This window comes from Bombina bombina, chromosome 8, assembly GCF_027579735.1.
Source record: "Bombina bombina isolate aBomBom1 chromosome 8, aBomBom1.pri, whole genome shotgun sequence".
Taxonomy (NCBI): Eukaryota; Metazoa; Chordata; class Amphibia; order Anura; family Bombinatoridae; genus Bombina; species Bombina bombina.
Window position 1 is genome coordinate 5,923,046 of NC_069506.1, and position 16,773 is coordinate 5,939,818.

Here is a 16,773-nt window from a genome sequence, read left to right on the forward strand (position 1 = left end):
CAAAGGATATAAATAACAATATCTTACAGGAGGAGGAGATGCGTTAGCTGTACCGATGAAAATAAATGACGTTTCCTAGCTTGTGACAGTGACCTGCTAGTGTACATGGTCTATGGACCCGATAATATCAGCTTTCAGCCAAACTAATCTTCAGCTGCTTTTAAATGTAATTTCAGAGGAACATTATTGATTTTACTTTTTTAAAAGGGATGTGGAACACAAACATTTTCTTTTGTGATTCAGACTTCTCAAATTTGCTTTCTGCCCATGATATTCTGTGTTGAGGAGATACCTAGGTAGCATCTGTAGCGCTACATAGCAGGAACTAGTGCTTCCATATAGTGCACTTGCAAATGGATAACTTTCTTGTAAAACTGCTGCCATATAGTGCTCCAGAAATGGGTTGGCTCCTAAGCTTATGTCCCTGCTTTTCAACAATAGATACAGAGAGAAGAAAGACAAATTGGTAATAGAAGTGAACTAGAAAGTTGTTTACAATTTGTTCTCTATCTGAATCATGAAACACATTTTGTGTTTCATGTCCCTTTTAACCATCATCTGTGTTTTTTCTTTTTTTATTAAATATTTCAAATCCTCATACATAGTTACAAGTTTAACCCCTTAACTGCTGAGGCATTTCCACCCCTGTGCTGAGCTATTTCTTTCTAATGACACGATGAGTCCATGGATCATCTCTAATTACTATTGGGAATATCACTCCTGGCCAGCAGGAGGAGGCAAAGAGCACCACAGCAAAGCTGTTACGTATCACCTCCCTTCCCTCCAACCCCAGTCATTCTCTTTGCCTGCGTTGCAAGGAGGTGGTAAAGTTTGTGTCTGCAAGAAATGTCTTCAATCAAGAGTTTTTATTATTTTAAAGCAGAGCAGGTTTCCCCTGATCTTTGCAATGGCGCCTTATCTGGACGACACTCTTATTCAGGCGCCCTCTTTTCAACAAGAAAACTCCCACACAGAGATCTTGTTATCTTTTCTGTGATCTCACGGATGGAAGGTGAATTTGCGAAAAAGTTCCTTGATTCCAGCTACAAGGGTAGTGTTCTTGGGAACTATAATAGATTCTCAGTCAGTGAAAATATTTCTCACAGAAGTCAGAAAAACAAAGATCTTCGACTCTTGTCTTGCCCTTCAGTTCTCTCCTCTGCCGTCAGTGGCCCAATGTATGGAGGTAATTGGGCTGATGGTTGCTGCCATGGACATCATTCCGTTTGCTCGGTTCCATCTCAGACCTCTGCAGTTATGCATGCTCAGACAATGGAACGGGGACTATGCGGATCTGTCTCCGCAAATAGAGGGCAATCTTCAGTGCTCTTCTGGCCTGTCCTCAGTTATCTTCAGCCTGGTTTATCAGGTTTCAGTCGGACAACATAACTTCTGTGGCTTATATCAACCATCAGGGAGGAACTCTGAGTTCATTGGCCATGACAGAGGTAGCCAAGATTGTTCAGTGGGCGGAGAACCACAACTGCTGTCTATCTGCGATCCACATTCCGGGAGTGGACAATTGGGAAGCGGATTTTTCTGAGCAAACAGACCTTTCACCCGGGGAGTGGGAACTTCATCCGGAGGTATTTTCCAGTTTGACTCTCAAAAGGGGGCAGCCAGAACTGGATCTCATGGCTTCTCAGCAGAATGCCAAGCTCCTGAGGTACGGCTCGAGGTCAAGGGATCCGCAAGCAGTTCTGATAGATGCTCTGGCGGTTCCTTGGAGCTTCAGTCTAGCATGGCTGTTTTCTCCGTTCGCTCCAAGAGTCATTGCCCGGATCAAGCAGGAGAGGGCGTCTGTAATTCTCATAGCCCCGGCGTAGCCTTGCAGGATCTGGTATGCAGACCTAGTGGAAATGTCATCCTTTCCACCTTGTAGACTCCCTCTGAGGAAGGACCTTCTACTTCATCCAAACCTCGTTTCTCTGAAGCTGACTGCTTGGAGATTGAATGCTTAATTTTATCTAAGCGTGGGTTTTCTGAGTCGGTCATTGAGACCATGATTCAGGCTCGTAAGCCTGTTAACAGAAAGATTTACTATAAGATATTATGTAAATATCTGTATTGGTGTGAATCCAGAGGCTACTCTTGGAGTAGAGTTCGGATTCCTAGAATTTTGTCTTTTCTCCAGGAGGGTCTGGAAAAAGGGTTATCTGCTAGTACCTTGAAGGGTCAAATTTCTGCCTTATCTATATTGTTGCATAAACGTCTGGCGGACGTGCCAGATGTGCAATCCTTCTGTCAGGCCTTGGTCAGAATCAGGCCTGTTTTCAAACCTGTTAATCCTTTCCTGGAGTCTTAACCTTTGTTCTTAAAGTTCTTCAGCAGGCTTCGTTTGAGCCTATGCATTCTTTGAGATATTAAGATGTTATCTTGGAAAGTTTTGTTTCTCGTTACAATTTCTTCTGCTCTAAGAGTCTCTGAACTCTCAGCGTTGCAGTGGGAATCTCCTTACCTTGTTTTTCATTCGGATAAGTTAGTTCTGCGTACTAAGTTGGGCTTTCTTCCTAAAGTGGTTTCAGATAGGAATATTGACCAGGAAATCATTGTACCTTCTTTGTATCCTATCCTTCTCATAAAGAGCGTTAACTACACAATCTAGATGTGGTACGTGCATTGAAGTACTATTTGCAGGCAACTAAGGATTTTCACAGGTAGTTTGGAAAACAGCAAATTTATACCTTTGGCTTGTGGGGCACAGAACCCAGGACCTGCCACGTCCCACTGATACTCCAAACAAACAAAAGGTTGTTCCAGCCACCAAAAACTTTTAAAATAGACCTTTATTATTTCACATGAGGTCCACAGAAAAAAACTACAACGTTTCAGGCCTGCTATAGACCCTTAGTCATGTATCTAAGGATTTTCGCCAGTCCTCTTCCTTGTTTGTCATTTTCTCTAGGAAACGCAATGGTCAGAAAGCTATGGCTACATCTCTTTCTCTGTGGCTGAAGAGTATTATTCGCTTTGCCTATGAAACTGCTGGACAGCAGCCTCCTAAGAGAGTTACGGCTCATTCCACGAGGGCTGTTTCTTCTTCCTGGGCATTCAAAAATGAAGCTTCTATGGAACAGATTTGCAAGGCTGCAACTTGGGCCTCTATACACACTTTTTTGCCTCGGCTGAGGCTTCTTTTGGGAGAAAGGTTCTTCAAGCAGTGGTGCCTTCCGTTTAGGTTCCCTGTCTTGTCCCTCCCTTTTCATCTGTGTCCTCTAGCTTGGGTATTGATTCCCAATAGTAATTAGAGATGATCCGTGGACTCACTGTGTCATTAGAAAGAAAATTAAATTTATGCATTCTAGAATCTGTGAAGCAAATCACAAAGAAGAGGGGGCCTCCTAGTGCAATACTGTGACGATAAATATATGAATCGAAATGATACTCACAAGGGTGGCAGCACCAGGTGTGCTAAGTGACACAAGCTGGGGACTCTCAGTAGCCCAGCAACACTGATCCGATACAAGGAAAGCAGGGTACAGGAACTCCAGGTCATAGGAATAGCAAATCAGGCTCAGGCTTCCATATAGTGTAACATAAATTTATTAAAATAGTATAAAAACAATGGGTATTAATTTCACCCAAAGTAGATAAAAACAATTATGATAACAGATTGCAACGCGTTTCTCAGCTAGTCTAGCGGTTTCCCCAGGCATCTGTAAACATTATGGAAGCTCAAAGCATTTGTACCCAGTCTGGGAATCATAGGCTCCTCCCTACATCTGATTGTTCAGGTGTGACCAATTAACAAACTACCTCTGTCACGAATGTCTAACCATAACCTATATATAAATATACATACATGTTATTACATCAAGGCAATATCAAAGGATCACTTACCAAAAACAAATAACGTCCTTCTATTAACATATAATCTAATATATATTACTAATGATTACATATTGCTTAACATTAGCCCTGTGTGGTTCAGGGCCAAAGACACCGTGATCTAGATTATAAATGCTTGTACATATTATTTATTATTTATGCTTACCTGATAAATGTTTTTATTTCTTGACACAGTGAGTCCATGGCCCCGCCCTGTTTAGACAGTCTTTGTTTTGTAAACCTCAGGCACCTCTGCACCGTGTGTTACTTCCTTTCTCTCGTTTTCCTTTGGTTGAATGACTGGGGTTGGAGGGAAGGGAGGTGATACTTAACAGCTTTGCTGTGGTGCTCTTTGCCTCCTCCTGCTGGCCAGGAGTGATATTCCCAATAGTAATTAGAGATGATCCGTGGACTCTCTGTGTCAAGAAAGAAATACATTTATCAGGTAAGCATAAATTTCGTTTTTAGAGTCTGTAGGTGCTGCTCACATTTAATCCTCACTGTAGGTTTTTCAGTGATAAAGTCACTCATATTTTATATATTTTTATACTTTAGCAGATTCAAACTGTACCGTTATTTTATGCATATATCATGACATGCGAGAACTGTGCAACAAAAGGAGTGAGCATGTATTTCTTTATTAAAATGTTAGTATGTTTAACATTATACAGAGTTATCATTTTAAACTGAATTTTACGTTTAGATATTGATACGTTTAATAACATGGTCGCCTTTTGGTATTACAATTAACTTTTTAAAGGGATATTGGACACAGCTCCTATTGTAAAAACAAATATGTTAAGTCAAAGTAAATATAAAAAGAAACCGATTGTGTAAAAAAAAAACTAGCAAAAAACTAACTTTTTTCTTGCAAAATGAGCACTTAGAATTTCCCATTGTAGCCACTGCCCTCAAGGAGATAATAGAGGAGACGTGTTTTAAACTTAAGTTGCATCTGCCTATTCTGAGCATGGGCAAATCTGGCTTCCTGACTCTAGCATTATCTGAGTATTAAACCAGCTCAAGTTACTCTAGAAGATTTATGCTTTCATGCTAGATAAGCTTCCTATAGAGACCCTCTCCTCCATGTTAGAACTTAGGTTACCATCTCTGCTGTGGCCAATTATGGACAGTTATAAATAGGTCTCTAGAGTGTGCAGCCAATGGCTGTGTGGAATATAACAGTGCTCTGCACTTCCATCTAACAGGAAGAGAAAAGCTCACAATTTCAGAATGAAATTACAGGAAAAGGAGACAAATAAATAATGAAAGTGTGTATGTATGTGTATATATGTATGTATATATATATATATATATATATATATATATATATATGTATATATATAATTTTATATTACCATCTTAAAGTGTTTTATGTCCCTTTTAAAGTGCCTAAGGCACATTTTCCTCTGGTGCTTCTCGCTGTGTATTATTCCTGGCTCGGGATTGGCTGTGAGTGTGTCCACTAAAATTCCAGTACTGGGGTAATGCGTACAGTGCAGGTTGCAGGGGCTCAGTTTGTACTTTTAGAAGATTTGGGAAACTTTCAGGGGTTTTGCTGTTTAGTTGTAAAATATAACAGACTTTTATTTGTGGGATCATTTGCCTATGGACTCCCGTTGCCCTTTCAGTACTACCATATGTGTAGGAACAAGGGCTTCCTAATAGTTTCATATAGAAGCTTGTATTTATTTGTATTAATTTGTTTTCATTTAAATGCATTTTTTATTGTTGGTATTTAATAAGCAAACAAAGTGCTTTAAATTGCTATAAATTTGTAGCAATAATATTCTTGTTTGTTTTGTTCTATATTTGTATTATGATTTATTTTGCTGCAGATCTTGTAGCAAAGACATGCCCCCCCCCCCTTTCTCCCTCCCCCCAACAATTTAACTAGGACACATCAATCTAAGGGTTTCTGTGACTCCTTTAAAGTGTTCCCAATCTAAAGAATGACATAAAATAAATTCCAAAAGTCTCTCTTTCTATTTGGTACATGACTTTGTGTCTCGCAATAAATGTGTAACGGTCAGAAGGTCAGTGCTTACAGGAAATGAGAATTCCGTATCTCGCTACTCTCCCACATGTCTAACTTATATGTATTTTTATTTTCAGGAACCGAGCCTTGGACGTTCTATTTCATTAACGGCTTCCTAAACTTTAATGTGGTCTTTGCTTTGGCTCTGTTGGCCATACCCCTGACCTCACTGATGGAGCATCTGCTGCAGAAAATTAACAGTAAGGCCCAACTGATTGGGATTAAATGCACAGCATAAAGGTCTCTTACAAGAACTACATGATGGTATAGATTATTTAACATTGTACTTGTTCTGATAATGCTTCCTTTTGTAGATATCTCTAGATAGAATGAGTAGTCTCTTAGCATAGACAAAATGGTCTCTGTAACAGAGTTAGTGTCACACACAAGGTGCTGGTAGCATCATGTGACTTGTCAGCGGCATCCGCTAAACAGAATGAGCCGTTTTGGGGAGAAGCCCTAATGTCTTTGTTTTGGTAGCAGGTTGTATGTACAGGTGATTAAATAGCTGCTAGTGTGTAAAATAACCAAACTATTACACTTAAAAAACAAAAACATCTATTACCCTGTCTTGCATGATTTGCATCGGTTATAATTATTTTGTGCCAAACTAAAGTAGTATAATAAATGGTTATGGAAGAAATATACAACCCTAATGCTCTGCTTTGTTAACATTAAACGATTATTATTTTTTCCTATTCCACTTGTGATATTTTCCTCTGCACCAAGTAGAGTTGTGGGACTTATCAGCCAATAGAAAAGAATACAGCTGTATCAGTTGAGCACAAACGTGCATTCCGCTTCAGTATCATATTTTATATTTGTATGAAAGTACATTTTGTGTACAGTATCCCAATACAAACTGAGTGCCAGGGCTTCCTGTAGCACAGCATCATTATTGTTACATATAGCAGTGTTCTCCCCGGGGCCTATTTAGTGGTGCACGGCTATACTTTTAGCCAATATTAAAAATGTAAAAAAAATGTTATTGCGCAAATTATCATTAAATACATTTATGTCTAATTATGCAATTCATTTGTGATTTAGTTAGCAGAAAACTATATAATATTACACTGCCCCTACTTCATAATGCCACCAGCTGGCAATATTTTCTGTGGGGAACACTGATATAGGCATTGTGGTTGTTGCATTGTTTTAGACTGTTGCATTGTTTTAGACTGTCTCATTGTCTTTAGCTGTCTCATTGTCTTTAGCTGTCTCATTGTCTTTAGCTGTCTCATTGTCTTTAGCTGTCTCATTGTCTTTAGCTGTCTCATTGTGTTTGACTCTCTCATTGTGTTGTCTCATTGTGTTGTCTCATTGTTTTTGACTGTCTCATTGTGTTGTCTCATTGTGTTGGACTGTCTCATTGTGTTTCCTTAGATGTATTATTGTGTTGTCTCGTTGTGTTTGACTCTCTCATTGTGTTTGACTCTCGTTGTATTGTCTCATTGTGTTAGACTAGATGTTTTATTGTGTTGTCTCGTTGTGTTGTCTCGTTGTGTTGTCTCGTTGTGTTGTCTCGTTGTGTTGTCTCGTGTTCTCTCGTTGTGTTGTATCATTGTGTTTTAATAGATGTCTAATTGTGTTGGACTGTCTCATTGTGTTGTCTCATTGTGTTAGACTAGATGTTTTATTGTGTTGTCTCATTGTGTTGTCTCATTGTGTTGTCTCATTGTGTTGTCTCATTGTGTTTTAATAGATGTCTCATTGTGTTTGACTCTCGTATTGTCTCATTGTGTTAGACTAGATGTTTTTTTTTTTTTTTTTTCAAAAAGAATTTTTATTTTAGGTTTAAATTGTGAATAACAACAACATGTTATACAGTTTCTTGCATATACATAGGTTTTTCTGGAATCACAGTAAGAATATCATCATAAGCAAACACAGGTCATATCTTATACCCGTAAGGGTTTTTCAGTGTACACAAACATAGAAAAAGGGACAATACAGTTTGACCGACCTTAATTATGATGATTGGCAGGAAATAGTAATTATAGGTATTAACTCAGCATTATGGTAATTAAAGCAAGTCAGTCTAATGAAAATCGTTATCTTACTTCTCTCAGTGATCCGACAGATCAATTCCAGCACGCACCTCCAGGCGGGGCAAATCGCCCCACAAGAAGTAGGGACAGCAGAAAATAGGAGCAGGGGTAGGGGAAATAGGTTGCGCAGTGTAGGGAGAGGGGATGGGGGTTAGGGGGATGGAGGAAGGAGATGTGAAAGCATAGATCAGTGATTGCAGATGAAAGAGAGTAGGCGGGTGGGTTTGTTACAAGAGTCAAGGTCTATCCGCCTGCCTGTAATTTTCCTGGTAATAGAACCAAGGTTCCCAGATCTGCCAGTAAAGATCTTCTTTATCTATATTGAGGTAGAAACTCTGTTCCATTTTGGCATATGTCTGTATTATGGAGATAATAACTGCAATGTCCGGGGGTTGTGTCTGTTTCCAAGCTCTCGCTATCGCCAATTTAGTGGCAGCGAGAACAAAAATTAACAATTTAGACAGGGGAGCCTGAATGTGTCTCGGGAATACATGCAGCAAAGCCATATCAGGGGTAAGTGATCTATTCAGCCCAAGGTTAGAGCAGAGGGAGGATACCTGCGTCCACAGATGTTTTAATTTAGGACATTCCCACCATATATGAATATCGGACCCTCTTGATTCGCAGTCTCTCCAACAGAGAGAGGAAGTTGCAGGAAACATCTGTGAGAGTCTAGAGGGGGTGTAATACCATTTCAGAAACAGTTTCATATATGATTCTAGGGTGTTCGCACAGTGTACTGTCTTCTTAGTTAGTGTCATAGCCATGTGTAGATCTTTGTCAGTGATTGGTCTGGACAAGTCTCCCTCCCATGCTCTAAGTTGCCAAGGTCTGTCCTTGTTTGTGGACAAATGTATTAAGCTATAGTGGAATGAGATCAGTTTAGGGGTCTTGACAGGGAGTTGCCACAATTTCTCCCAGGTAGTCAGAGGTCTATTAGGGCCTTTAGGGAATCCCCAAGAGACCAGGAAGGCGTATAGTCTAGAGTACTCGAATTTAAGCCATATAGGGGGGTTTGGAATGACAGATCCTATATTGCTCGGGCCCACCAAAGTGTCCGAGGGATATAGCTGGGAGATTATTTTCAGATCCCAAACACCCCAGCGCTGTACGTGTGTGTCCGGTAGGGCTGCAAGTAAGGCAGGCAAGGACTGGATAGGAGATGGGTGCGGGGCAACCTCTGGTAGGTTCCTGAGGTTGTGCCAAATTTTCAAGTTGTCTCCGATAATGACATTCTTTACCCCCAGCGTATCTAGCTGGTGAGTAGGAATCCATGGTAAATCAGCTAAACTCAGACCTGTAGGGAGATCATGGGCCTCTATGGTCTTCCATCCTTGTGGTTCACCCTTATCTGCCCAGGCTAAGATATGAGAGAGCCTAGCGGCCTCATAGTATCCGCGAATACTAGGCATAGCTACGCCTCCTTGTTCATATTTTTTCTGAAGTATCTTTGCTGCTATACGAGGCTTAGATTTATCCCAGATGTACTTTTGTCCAAGAGATTGGAGCTTATCTATAAGGGCACTAGGAACATTGAGAGGTATGCAGGGAAAATAATACAAGATTTTAGGTAGGATCGTCATCTTAAAAGATGCTATGCGGCCCAGCCAAGAGATCTCTTTAAAGTTCCATGAGGTGGTGAGTTCAGCAACTTCTTTAAGAATGTCTGAGTAGTTTATAGACAGTACTGTTCTCCGATCTGCACCAAGTTGAATCCCTAAGTGTCTGATGGTGGAGTGTGACCATTGAAAGGAATATGAAGTTCGCAGAACATCTAGTTCGAAGGTGGGAAGACCAACAGGCAAAGCCTCGGTCTTTGAGACGTTGACCTTATAATAACTATGGGCACCAAATTTGGATATAAGATCAAGAAGGGCAGGTAGGGAGCCTAATGGGTTTGTGAGGAATAATGTCACGTCATCCGCGAACAACGCTATTTTTGCTGTTCGGCCGGAGAACTGCACTCCCCGTATTGTACGTGAGTTTCTAATGGCTTGGGCCAAAGGTTCAATGGCTAATGTGAAAATTAAGGGCGATAGGGGACATCCCTGCCTAGTACCGTTAGTGATATAGATTTCCGGAGAGGCAAAACCCAAGCCCTTAACAACCGCGGATGGGCAGGAGTATAAGGCACGGATGGCTGTTATTACTTCGTCTGGCATGCCAAATTGGGCTAATGTGCACCATAAGTAATCCCATCTGACCCTGTCAAACGCTTTTTCTGCGTCTAAAGACAGGGCCAGCATGGGAATTTTTAGACGAGACGCCTCTGTGAGGATATTAAGCATTTTTCGAGAATTATCCGGTCCTTCTCTACCAAAGGTGAATCCAACCTGGTCTGAGTGAACTACCTTCGGGAGTAGGGTATTAAGGCGGTTAGCCCAAAGTTTGGCATAGAGTTTCACATCACCATTAATCAATGAGATTGGTCTGTAACTAGTACACTGTGTTGGGTCTTTATTTGGCTTGGGGATAGGTAGAATAATTGCCTGCAGATATTCATTAGTAAACCGACCTGACTCTCGAGCCTCCCCAAAAACCTTGAGGAGGATCTTACTCAGGTCAGATTTAAAGAGCTTATAGAAGGATGCCGGGTACCCATCAGGGCCCGGGGCTTTATTATTTTGGGTATGCTTGATAGCTAAGTTAATTTCGGTTAGAGAGAATGGGGCCTTAAGTGTTTCTTTATCTTCCTCTGATAGTGCAGGTAGATTAAGACCTTGTAAAAAATCTTTCACTTCTGGAATAGGGGATTCTTCACCAGCCATTGAAGGGTGGAGATGGTACAGATCAGAATAGTAGGACGCAAAGGTTTGTCCGATTTCTTTGGGCGAGGAGACCGATTTGGTCCCCTGCTTGAGTGAAAGTATTCTAGCTGCCGCGGTTCTACCTCTTAGTTTGTGCGCTAAGAGCGTTGAGGCTTTATTACCCTGACAATATAGCAACTTTTTGAATCGAGTATGGGCTTCCTTCACCCTCTCCAGCTCCCTATCTGCTATTTGCGTCCTAAGTGTTTTGATTTTATCAGCTAGAGGGCTCGACGGGGAGGTCTTATTTTCTTGTTCAGTCCGTCGTAACTCTGTCATAAGAAGGCCCAAAGGGGCTTTCATCTGATGTCTAAGTTTTGCCTGTCTCCGAATACAGATCCCTCTCACATACGCTTTCAGGGCGGCCCAAACTGTTTGAGATGGCATACCCGGTGTTTCGTTTAGCTGTAAGAATTCTCTAATAGAGTTTTGAAGAGAAGTCCTAAAGGATTTATCTTGCAGGGCCTGCTTAGGTAGTTTCCAACTAGGCCTAGACATAATTGTTTGGTCAGTGGAGAGGGTAAGCGTGAGAATATCATGGTCCGACCAAGCACAGACCTTTATATACGACATTAAGACTCTGTCAAGTGTCCATGAATCTGTGAAAAAGTGGTCTAGTCTCGAGTAAGAGTGATGAGGTCTAGAGAAGTATGTGTAATCTCTGTCACTGTGGTGGTATGCCCTCCAAACGTCATATAGATTGTGCTGGATTATGTGCTGACGGAATCTGCTGGCAGTAGTTATAGTATATGTGTCAATTTGTTTCCCCCTCTGAACCTTCTTGTCAACTAAGGGGTCCCACACCATGTTGAAATCACCCCCTAGAATCAAAGTTCCAGCTTTGTATTTTTCTATTTTGGACAGTATCTTTTTCAAGAATTTGGGTTGGGATTGGTTAGGGGCATATATATTTACCAATGTGAAGAGAATACCATTAAGCTTACAGGTAAGTAAGAGATATCCACCCTCAGAGTCTTTCTCCTCAAAAATATGTTCATATTGCATGGTTTTATGTATGGCAATAGCTACCCCTCTAGATTTCTCAGAGTGGGAGGCTAGAATTACAGTGGGATAGTCTGGCGTTCTGTACGGGGCCTGGGAGGACGCCAGCCAATGTGTCTCTTGTAAGAAGACAATATGTATTTTGAGAGCCTTCATAGTGTTTGTAAGCATACTTCGTTTATCTTGTGAATTGAGACCCTTGGCATTTAATGTTGCAAAAGAGATATTATTGGGGACCGACATTTTCGCAGGCTTAGGAAACTGGGAAGGCGAGAGAGAAAAGGTAGTGGAAAAAGAGCTAGAGTTAAGCACAAGACTTACCCCGCCTGAAGGTGCACACCCAGAGATGACTCCCGGTGATCCTAGATACAGAAGTGCTGGTCACTGTTCAGAAAGGTCTCAAGAGACCAAGTTCGAGAGAAAAAATATTTGTTACCTGAAACAGGAAGTACAGTTAGTCAGGGATTCTTTATATAGTATGGAAAGTACAATCTATATCAGTAGCATCGAACCCAGTCTTTTCAGGTGTATTTGCTCGGGGTAAAAGTGTATTCACAAGTATGATGACCCGTCGGATCACCAAATGGAGAAGCTTATCTAAAGATTAGACTAACTTCTCCTGTCCCCTTAGGAGGGGATATCACAAATATAATTTGCGTATATGAGGGGGTGGGCGGTACAAGTATAACAACCTGTATAAATAGATTGACTAGTCATGAGGGAATGTGAACTACAGGATAACAATCATAACTTAAATTGACTAACATAGTAACAAGGGTCTACATTCAGTGCAATTAGTCTGTTGTATGTCATTTCCATATATGCAATTTCAGGTAGATCTAGTTCTAGTTCAAAACAATTCTTATTATATGCCTGGTGAACAATGTGCAGCATAGAATTCTAAGTGAATCTAGGTGTAGTTTTAAGTGATTTAAATAGAAGCACAGTTATATCTAGCTAGATTTGCGATAATACATGTATCATTTGAGGGAGTGAAGACAGAGCATCCTCCGTCCCTCAGAGGAATAGCAACCAAGTTTTAAGAATTCTAGGTGGATCTAAACGTAGCTGTAAATGATACTCCCTTTATACCTGTGAAACAGTTTGCAACATAACCTATTTGAAGAGGGGGAGATAGTTACGATCCTGATCCTCTAAAAAAGAGACGTATAATATATAGAGGCAAAACGCCTCAGGACGGATTTTCTGTTATCTACAGGGAATCTCGAATCTCCTCCTCCTCAACATGGGGTAGATATCTAAACAAAGATAGAAATACATCAACAAAATTAACGATAACATATGTATCATTTAAGTGTACGCAAACATGGCATTTTCCATCCCCTAGAGGAACAGCAAATGCGCTTCAGCTGGATCTAGATTTGGCTTTAATCAGCACTTATGATTTGTCTATTAAATCTCTTACAGCATAAGTAGATTGGAGAAGGGGAGATATTCGCGACCCCTGCTGTCCGAAAGAGAAATGTCTAGTGGACAGAGGCAATACGCCTCAAAACAGATTTTCCGTTTCTAACAGGAAGCCACGAATCTCCTCCTCTACAACCTGAAACAGGCATCTAAACAGAAACATAGGTACATACAACAGGACTTATAATGACATATAAATCATTTGAAAAAAAGTGCTATCATATCATTTTTTGGCTCTCAGGAGAGCAGCAGCCGAGGAAATTTGTCCTTCTATAGATGGTATTTGTGGCCCAGGTGTGAAATCTAGGGCTCCAGCACGTAATTTAGGTTGAATGGCCTGAGGGGATGTATCTAGGCCAGAAGTGTTAGGCATTGAGTCCCTTCTTGTTCTGAGTTCAGACGTTACCAGACCCCACTCTTTTAACAAGTCAAATCCCTCCTGGATGGTAAGAATGGTATGGGTTTCGCCTTTATTTGAAACTACCAATTTCGTCGGGTATCCCCATCTATACCTAATATTTTCTGCTCTTAGGATTTGGGTAATGTTCCTAAAGGTCCTTCTTCTTTGTAGAGTGAAGCTTGAGATGTCTGGAAATACCGAGAGCTGCTGAAATTTAGCTGGCAGTTGTGGTTTATTGGCCAATTCTTTTAGTATCTTCTCCTTATGAGTGAAAAAATGTATCCTAGCGAGGACATCTCTCGGCTTATCTTGGGAAACCGACCGTGGTCTTGCCACCCTGTGGACTCTGTCTAGTAGAAAACTTGTCGGGTCAGTTTCAGGCAGTATAGCCTTGCAAAACTCTAAAACATAGGGTTCCAGATCTTGTGAGCCAATATCTTCAGATATTCCTCGGAATCTCAAATTATTCCGTCTGGACCTGTCCTCCATATCAGCCAATTTTATCTCCAAGTCTGATAACTGGGTTGCCAAGCTCTGGGAATACGCCAGGATATGGGCCTGATCTACCACAAGATCTTCTTGTTTGCGTTCTAGGGTGTCCGTCCTTTCTCCCAGTGACGCAATTTCTCTGCGCAGCTCAGCTGTAGAACTCTTTATTTCTTTAGTTAACGTGTCTTGAAGAAGGTTCATGCGCTTGGTGAGAGCATCAACAATAGATGTAGACATTGCGTCTGATGTGGGAGCTTGAGAATTAATACTGTTGTCCGATTCGCTGTCATCCATGACAGAAGCAGAGTCTGGATATGTTTGGGACAAATGGCCTTTAAAGTGGTCAGCTACTGTCTTCTTGGGTGGTTGAGATAGCCTTGGTTTTCTTCTAGAGTTTTGGGACATGCTCAGTTTCCTGTCCTCAGCCGCAGGAGAATAGATAGCTGGAATCTAGTCAGATATTGCACCAAAATGTAGAGTAGCAACTATAGAGAGTAGATTGTAGAAAATTGTGACATAGTCCCCCTGACGTCAATCTTAAGTTAGGCGGCCATATTCAGCATATTAACATCAAACAGGGAGAGGTGTAACAGTAAATTGTATATTAATAAAATGTCTTGCTTTACATCATATGGAGACTGATTCTTTAATGTCCTACAGAGCATAGATGGTACGGCATTCATTAGGGTGCAGATGTCAGTTAAGTCCCTTTGCCACTGCGCTTGTGTTGTGTGCGCCAGGAGGGTATAGAGAGAGTCTATTGTGGTCCACTCTGGCCCTGCAATCTGTAGTTGACTTAAACTGAAAGCGTGCGTCAGAATCAACCTCAGTCTAATAATGTTGTGAATAAAGCGTGTAGAGGTATTCACAAAAGGCTTGTTTATAGATATGTCAGAAGTGGGCCCTTTCCATTATTGAGATAAAAAGGTTTCAAATGTGACCTTTAGGGCAGCTATGAGACTGAGGTAAATTGCTGGCGATCTGGCAATAATAAATGTGCTGGTGGCTAACGGTATGCCCCAGGTGTAGGTAACAGTCTTAGAAGCTTTGACAGGGCCTACCGAGGTTAGTAGCTAGATGTCAGGTTCAGTTATCCTGCCTGGGTAGACAGTAGGGTCTTAACATATAGATGTCCTTAAGTGTGTATAGTATTCTTACCCGGTCTCCTCTGCAATGTCTGGTCCGCTGCTAGGTCCGGGTAGGCAGGCCACAAGATGGCGGTGGTTCGCGCCTAAGAGGCTATGGCGCACTTTAATTTTAGATATTGTCTGTAGGCCCTTTGGCTTTACTGTGATGGCACACGCCTTTGTAAACCTGCTGAGTGTCTGGAGTAGCCGAAGCCTGCTATCAGCACTGCGTGCTGTATTAAAACATTTATGTAAGGGCTAATCTTGGCAGATCTGCTGAGTTGCAAAGCCTCCCTGATAGTCTGATAATTGCAGCTACGGTGACAGAGCCCCCGGCAGTGTGAAAGGGCAAACTGTTATGAGGGCAAATCTCCACGTGGGAAGCAGAATCACAAGCTGTAGTGTAGCTGTATTATAATTTCAAATAAAGTTCAGGGTATACTTGTGTGTCTTTTTTTGAGGTATAAAGTCCCTTATCAATAAGCCCCTGTTAGTGCTTCATCCACAGTGTGAATCAATGTTAGGCCTGTATATTGTGTCGCACCTTGTTAACGGGGAGGATATGAAAGATGGCGCTTCGCCAAAACCACTGTGTCCCTTCTGATAGTGAGCCCTGGAATTTTTAACCACCTCGGGTGAGTCTCTAGCCCCAGCTATGTGTATAGGTGGTGATGCTGGCTATGCTGGACTTGTGTAGCGCTGTCTACAAGCGGTTGTCAACCGCTACTTACAAATTTCCCCCGGACAGTTCCGGCGTGTGAGCTCCTTGTCTGCTCTACGATCTGGAGTTGAAAGGAGTCCTGTTGAGCTCCGGAGCGGATCCCCGACCCTCCGGAGCAGAGTAGTGTACCTATGTCAGTCTGGTTCTGCAGACAATGCCGCTTGCGTGGGTTGAGACGGCTGTGTTAGGCGGTCAGGTGTAAGTTGTCCGGTGCCTCCTATTAAAGTCACAATAAAGCAACGGCTGTCAGCAAAGTAGTTAGGAGGCTGTCACCAAAATAGCTGGGCACCAGTAAAGGTGAAAGGGGTCCCCTATATAAACTTTAAAAGCTAAAAGTTAAACTTTTTAAGCAGGAGCTCTCTGAAATGGCGTCCGATCCGTGCGGTAGTTGGCTCCGCCCCCCCTAGACTAGATGTTTTATTGTGTTGTCTCATTGTGGTGTCTCGTTGTGTTGTCTCGTTGTGTTGTCTCGTTGTGTTGTCTCGTTGTGGTGTCTCGTTGTGGTGTCTCGTTGTGTTGTCTCGTTGTGTTGTCTCATTGTGTTTTAATAGATGTCTCATTGTGTTGGACTGTCTCATTGTGTTGTCTCATTCTGTTGTCTCATTCTGTTGTCTCGTTGTGTTTTAATAGATGTCTCATTGTGTTGGACTGTCTCATTGTGTTGGACTGTCTCATTGTGTTGGACTGTCTCATTGTGTAGTCTCGTTGTGTTGTCTCGTTGTGTTAGGCTGTCTCGTTGTGTTAGGCTGTCTCGTTGTGTTAGGCTGTCTCATTGTGTTTTACTAGATGTCTCATTGTGTTGTCTCATTCTGTTTTGTTAGACTGTCTCATTGTGTTTTAATAGATGTCTCATTGTGTTGGACTGTCTCATTGTGTTGGACTGTC

General features: G+C 41.6%; 1 protein-coding gene across 2 annotated transcripts in view; it reads left to right on the top strand.

Moving 5' to 3' along the window:
• Positions 1 to 16,773, top strand: part of ALG9 (ALG9 alpha-1,2-mannosyltransferase) — a gene marked incomplete at its 5' end in the record, with an annotated part of 288,641 nt that overhangs the window by 93,378 nt on the left and 178,490 nt on the right. For both annotated transcript variants that reach the window (XM_053690107.1, XM_053690108.1), the window contains 1 exon segment: positions 5,944 to 6,066. In XM_053690107.1, coding sequence (XP_053546082.1) covers positions 5,944 to 6,066 — 123 coding nt within the window.